This window comes from Centruroides sculpturatus, unplaced genomic scaffold (genome assembly GCF_000671375.1).
Source record: "Centruroides sculpturatus isolate CEXI.00-Female unplaced genomic scaffold, Cexi_2.0 scaffold592, whole genome shotgun sequence".
NCBI classification, from domain to species: Eukaryota; Metazoa; Arthropoda; class Arachnida; order Scorpiones; family Buthidae; genus Centruroides; species Centruroides sculpturatus.
Window position 1 is genome coordinate 216548 of NW_019385417.1, and position 7472 is coordinate 224019.

General features: G+C 31.7%; 1 protein-coding gene across 1 annotated transcript in view; it reads right to left on the reverse strand.

Annotated features, from left to right (window-relative positions):
* The window catches only part of LOC111638771 (translocation protein SEC63 homolog), an 82430-nt gene extending 77327 nt beyond the window's left edge, over positions 1-5103 (reverse strand). Inside the window, exon 1 of the mRNA XM_023384526.1 lies at positions 4922-5103. Within this exon, the coding sequence (XP_023240294.1) occupies positions 4922-5045 (124 nt within the window). The 5' untranslated portion in view covers positions 5046-5103. The remainder of the gene's footprint in view (positions 1-4921) is intronic.
* Positions 5104-7472: the final 2369 nt, after the last annotated feature.

Sequence of the window (7472 nt, forward strand, 5' to 3'; positions counted from 1 at the left end):
TTTCAGCCTTCTCGATATGTCAATGCTGCCATTGCCTCTCTCGTTAGAAGGGCTTACTTACTATCATCTTCGCAAGAGCTGGTAAACATGGAGTTAGACAACATAAGTTTGGGGGTACGCACTGCTGGCTTTTCACGTGCAAAATTTACGCACGTGCTCAATATGGTAAAGAAATCACTGTTTCCAAGTACCACATTATGCAGCAAAAGAGAATTTTCAATGGTACAAACATCGTTGCCATACCTGGGACCCCTCTCTATACGTATCTGCAGAATCTTTAAGCAGCACGGCCTTATACTACCACTAACCCCACTTCCAAACCTACGCAAACTCATTTGTAATGATAGGGACAAATTTTCCACGCTTGAGAAGTCGGGGGTCTATGCTGTACCTCTGGAAAACCTTACAACGGGAGTAAATGCAAGATATGTCGGGGCCACTACTAGAATGCTTGCCAGCCGACTAGAAGAGCACCAAAACGATGTTGCGAGGGGTAGACACACCACCGAGCTCGCAAGAAAAGTACTTGAGCAGGGTTACAACCCGCTATGGTCCCAAGCGGTTATGCTCAAGAGCTGTAAGGATCGAAAAATCGTATTTATATGGGAGTCTCTTCTTACTACCACCTTGGACACGTGCAACATTCCAACTCTCGAGCTGCCCAGTGTATGGGTCACACTATACAAGCAATTAAGTAAAAATTAGCATTCTCCAGAATGCGTACAGTGTGTGTCTAGATCTGCGCATGCGCGTATTCGCACATCATGGAGCTTTCTGCTCGTTCGTTTTTCGAACATTTTTGAATATTTCTATCGTGTTCCTAACGACTTTTACTAAAGTTTCATCTTAAATTTAAGCGTTCTATTCCAAATCGGATTATTTCCGTTTAATTCTTTCGATAATTCGCCTGATGACGACGGCTATATGTTCGTCGAAAGTACTAGCGAATAAAAAACGCACACATAACGCCGACCTCAGTGCCTTCCCTTTTTTACAGTAGTTATTTCAAATTAACTTCAAATAAGATTTAAGTCTCAAACTATTATGATTATACTTTGAACATAAACAATAACTGCTATTTTCTATCCATCTCAATACAATCAAAACCTGAAGTACTTTCAAGTAGTTTGATATTATTAAAAATTGTGTGTAATGTAATATGAATAAAATAAAAATGTATTTAGAAATAAATTTTAAATTGAAATTTTACTTATATACACCTTTAAAAAACTGAATAAGGAAATTTAAGATTTAATACTGAAACAAAAATTTTTCACTATATTTCAAATTTATTACAACTACGAAGTTTAGATTACTAGAAAGTGACCTTCATAACTATCATTGACCTTGCTTATTAATTTTTCATGAAGGCCAAACTAACTTTTGTGAGGAAAACATTGAGGAAAATATAGCACTATTATTCATTACATATAAAATATATTGCTAATTAAGAATAATGAGAAAATCACAAACTATGAAAAAAGAATACTATGAAGATAGTTTTTCTAAGTATTTTCAATCTGCTGTAACCTTCCAAAGAGAATTATTATAACTCTTTTCCTATAAGAATCAGGCCAACCTAAAGAAAAGTAGAATCCAGTGCAAAACTATTGTGGGGCCTTGTGTAAAAAGTCAAATAGATGTTTTTTGCTATTAGACAGTTCATTTTTATTTGTAAGAAAAAAGACAAGACAAATAAATAATCTTTTCATTTACATACAAAATAAATAAATAAATAAATACACATTTCTATTTTATTTATTTTTTAATCTTTTCAAATCATAGAAATAGATCTGAAAAGACAAAAATAATAATTTTATTAGAAACATTAAAGAATACATTCAACTCAATTGGTAACATTATTCAATTAAAATGATTAAACTGATGTTCTTGTGTTCAATTTATTAACATATATTACAGAAGAGTCTTATTTTACATGTGACTGATATAATTAAGTGGCAAATTGTTAACTCACATCTAGTGCACTGAATCTGATTTTTAAGTCTGAACTACATTTCTCCAGCTTTTGACTTTCCAATCACAGAGAACTACTGAATGCTACTCACTGCAATAAATATCCTGGTTTGAGTGTATTTTTTTCAAGTAGTATGCTTGATATAATATAATAAAATTTTGCTCTGTAAATTCAGAAACATTGGTCTAAAATGTAATTATAATAAAAACATAAATAAAGCATTTCAACATTTTTCTAATAGGTGTAAATGGTTGCATAAATGCCTAGGCAATCATTTGGGACTGTAAGCTTAAGGCAGATACCATGTAAAATGAAATTCTACATAAATTTAGAATTTCATTTGACAGTATCTGCTAACACAATCTCTATGTTAAACAAGGTCGTACTGTATGTATTTTCTTAGCATAATGTTTCTGTTGGAAACAAATCACAAAGGAACACTTTCAGTGGAAAAAGGCTGGTTTATTGGTAGGAACGAATATGCATTTCGAGCTTAATGCTCCTCTTCAGAACATTATGCTAAGAAAATACATATAGTAGAGAGATCATCAAGCAACCAAGATATAAGGTCATACTGTAATTGTTATATAATATTTTAAAAGAAATATAAGTTATACAGTTTATAATGAATGATTATTGAGAAAAGTAACATCCACCAAAACTTTTTTAGGTACTTATCAGTTAAATCCCACATTCCAATGTTGTGCTATGCTCTTTTAAGTTGCTTATAAAATGACACAACCTACTTATATTATGATTTCAAGTGAGGAATTTAGCATGAAAAAATCTAAGTAAAAATTGTATATTTCTAAAATTTAAAGATTTTTAAAAATCAAAATTAATTATTTTGAAAAACAATTTATATTGCAAATTGCACTGTTACCAGTTGGTATACAAGTTAGTCCATTAGTTCAGTATTTCAGGTTAGATTTACTGTTGAAAAGAATGATGATGATTTTGTTAATTATTTTCAATTTGTGTAAGAATGAATGAACAAGATTTCATTTGTACTCTGAAGGAATATTATATATATTATATTTTGAATGATTTTCAAAAATTATAATAAAATGTAATGTTAAGAGTGTTAAAAGTCAAAATGCAGCTGTAACAAAGAAATAAAAATTTTATTTAACCACTCAGGTATTGCTGTTCCAAGGAGACATGAAACTTCCAGAGACTTGTAAGCTGAACACTAAATTTTCTGAGGCCTGTTTTTCAGAAACATTTAAGAAGCAGGTCTTATTCTTTGGACAAGGAGCTGTTTGTGTTTAAGGCTACATGCTCACCAAGTTTTGTTCAAATTGGAGACCTGGATCCTCTCCTTATGAGTGAAGGAAAGCAAGTAGCATTCCTTTAAATTGTCATTCAAGCAGTAGTAAATATTTTAATATTTACTTTTATTACTAATAAAGTACATAATTTTAATATTATTTTATAATAATAATTTTGGTTACTTTTAAAATAAATTTTGATTTTTTGAATATTGTGCTTTATTGTAACAATATTGTAAAAAGTACTTAATTGTTATATTTTAGAAAACTTGTTTTATTTTCAAATAAATTTTCAGTTTGAATAGAATTCTTTTTTTGAACCTGATATCATATGATGCCGTATGAGATTGCATAACACTGGAACACAAGACATGACACAATGAGAAATGCAGGGAGTTTAACTAATAAATATCTATTTTTGAATAGAAATATATTCTGAAAGTTATATTTCCATAAATGATAAAATGAGTTTTCAGAAAACAATCACAAAAAAGAATAATTGATTTGAAGTGTTACGCCACCATAATTAAAAAAACGAAGAGAGTAATTATCATTTTTAAACTTTGAAAACAAGTATTAAGTTTGTTAATGAATCCAATATTTTTGGGCAGAAATCATGGACAAATGTAGCATATATTGAGACTGGAAGCGAGCTGTAGAGCATATCAATAGGAACAAACAAGTCAATGGAACCATGCACATACAGGCGACCCTTCGCAAGATATAGGCCCCTGAAAATGATTATGTGGAAAATTTGGAATTAATTTAGATTTTTTTCTAAAATAATAATCTTAAACACAAATAACAGATTGTAAGAAAAATATTTCTTTATTCATTATTACTAAATATATACTATTGCAATAAACATCTAATAGTTACTTTAAATAATATAAGATTTCCTATGAAATTTTGTATTCTTAAACATATTTTAAATTAAGACAAACTTAAAATATTGGAAGAAAAATCAGTTTTAAGTATTATACAAAAACTTAGTATAACTTATGCGAGAACTTTTACCTAAATATGTTACATAATAAAAAAACTCTTCTGTTAAATGAGTAATATCGGAAATGTTATTAATTTGTAATCAGTCTGCGTTATAAAATACAAGTAGCTAACTTATGAATTAAAATCTATCTCCATTATTATAAAAGCATTTATAACTTATTTTCAATTATTCTTTTTGATTTATTTTGTATTTAACATTTCATTTTCTAATAAAAACAACATTTGAAAATAAAAAAAGAAAAATATTGCAGAATGTAAATAATTTTTTAAAAGTTTAAGATAGTTAATTGATATGTTTTATTATTTGCAAAAATAAGATTGAATATACAGCTTATGTTAGCAAATGTAAAATTAAATATATCTGAAATTGCAATATGTATCCTGCTCGAGATTAATAAGCAGAAAATATTGTTGACAAATGGAGAAGCTTACAAGGAAGTTACTTCATAACTTAAATCTTCAATTTATATAACTTAATGGTACAAAATTTGCAAATTAATATCTTCAAAATAGTCATTGTGTTAATAATTCTCAATATTTTCACAATCTCATTAAAGTAGACTCTAAATAATATATTACGAGTGAAGCAAAGGAATTCATAACTTATAATAAGAAGTGTGATTAATCACGATGAAATCAGTGTTATTTTTACATACTTATTACTTACCTCTTTTGTCATTTTTAGGCCAGAAATAATAAGTACAAGGAATAACAACAAGTGCTTCGAACGATAATAAAAAATAAAAAAAAGTGCCTCCACTTTCATCGTATTGAAACTTAGCTCCTGCCATGTTGTATTACTTGTCCGCTGGACAACATGGCACTTTTACTTCCCGCTACGTGGTGCTTTCTTCTTCCGGTAAAGAAAAAAAGAATTAGGTACTTATCAGTTAAATCCCACATTCCAATGTTGTGCTATGCTCTTTTAAGTTGCTTATAAAATGACACAACCTACTTATATTATGATTTCAAGTGAGGAATTTAGCATGAAAAAATCTAAGTAAAAATTGTATATTTCTAAAATTTAAAGATTTTTAAAAATCAAAATTAATTATTTTGAAAAACAATTTATATTGCAAATTGCACTGTTACCAGTTGGTATACAAGTTAGTCCATTAGTTCAGTATTTCAGGTTAGATTTACTGTTGAAAAGAATGATGATGATTTTGTTAATTATTTTCAATTTGTGTAAGAATGAATGAACAAGATTTCATTTGTACTCTGAAGGAATATTATATATATTATATTTTGAATGATTTTCAAAAATTATAATAAAATGTAATGTTAAGAGTGTTAAAAGTCAAAATGCAGCTGTAACAAAGAAATAAAAATTTTATTTAACCACTCAGGTATTGCTGTTCCAAGGAGACATGAAACTTCCAGAGACTTGTAAGCTGAACACTAAATTTTCTGAGGCCTGTTTTTCAGAAACATTTAAGAAGCAGGTCTTATTCTTTGGACAAGGAGCTGTTTGTGTTTAAGGCTACATGCTCACCAAGTTTTGTTCAAATTGGAGACCTGGATCCTCTCCTTATGAGTGAAGGAAAGCAAGTAGCATTCCTTTAAATTGTCATTCAAGCAGTAGTAAATATTTTAATATTTACTTTTATTACTAATAAAGTACATAATTTTAATATTATTTTATAATAATAATTTTGGTTACTTTTAAAATAAATTTTGATTTTTTGAATATTGTGCTTTATTGTAACAATATTGTAAAAAGTACTTAATTGTTATATTTTAGAAAACTTGTTTTATTTTCAAATAAATTTTCAGTTTGAATAGAATTCTTTTTTTGAACCTGATATCATATGATGCCGTATGAGATTGCATAACACTGGAACACAAGACATGACACAATGAGAAATGCAGGGAGTTTAACTAATAAATATCTATTTTTGAATAGAAATATATTCTGAAAGTTATATTTCCATAAATGATAAAATGAGTTTTCAGAAAACAATCACAAAAAAGAATAATTGATTTGAAGTGTTACGCCACCATAATTAAAAAAACGAAGAGAGTAATTATCATTTTTAAACTTTGAAAACAAGTATTAAGTTTGTTAATGAATCCAATATTTTTGGGCAGAAATCATGGACAAATGTAGCATATATTGAGACTGGAAGCGAGCTGTAGAGCATATCNCTGGAGATCGTGCAGGCCAAGGAAGTGTGGCAACGTTACGTAGGCATGCTTGGGAGACCGCTGCAGTGTGTGGCCGGGCATTATCCTGCTGGAATATGCCTGTCGGAAGCCCTGCCATGAGGGACAACACATGTGGCTGGAGGATGTATTGCACATATTGTTGGGCTGTGAGGGTAGTACGCATGACAACTAGAGGTGTCCTACTGTCGTATGTTATGGCTCCCCACACCATAACACTGGGGGTTGGGCCCGTGTGCCGCTCCACAGTATAGGCCGGGTTGACACCTTGACCAGTGGGCCGCCATACTCTCACACGGCCATCGTGAGCCCACAAACAAAAGCGGGATTCGTCACTAAATACAATATGCTGCCAGTTGGTAGCAGTCCACGATTGTCGTGCACGACACCACTGCAGACAGAGGCATCGGTGGGTGGCTGTTAACGGTAGAACACATACCGGGCGTCGGGAGATCAATCCGCCTTCTACTAAGCGCTTGAAATGGTGCGGCTGGATACATGATTCCATAATGCAAGTGTCACCGCTGCATGAATGGTAGACAATGAAGCTGTAGGCGCTGTCCGTGCCTGACGTACGAGACGATCCTCCCTTCTGGTGGTCTGTCGACAGCGTCTGGAACCCGTTTGCTGTTCGCGTGTACCCCTACTTACCCACTGCTCATAACACATCCTAACAGTTCTATCAGAACGGTTCAGATGGCGGCCAATCCGGCGGTATGACCATCCTCCTTCTCTCAATCCAACGATGCGACCTCTCTCAAACTCACTTAACTGAGTGTAAGGCTGTCAAATGCGTCATAGAGGCATGTCTGTCACTCAAAGAAGTCAAAACCATGAATAAAAGCGCAGAACATATGCACAAGTCGTCACAGCGTGCACCTTTATACCAGGCAGCGGAAACATTTTTTCCCCTCTGGTGGCGATATAACATAAGAACCTACTCTCAAAAGCTAATCATTTACATATCTAGCTAAGATGATGCAACATATCAATTTTTATTCAGATCTAACAAGTCCTTCATGGTGCGTTATTTTTTTTGTCGTCCAGTGTAT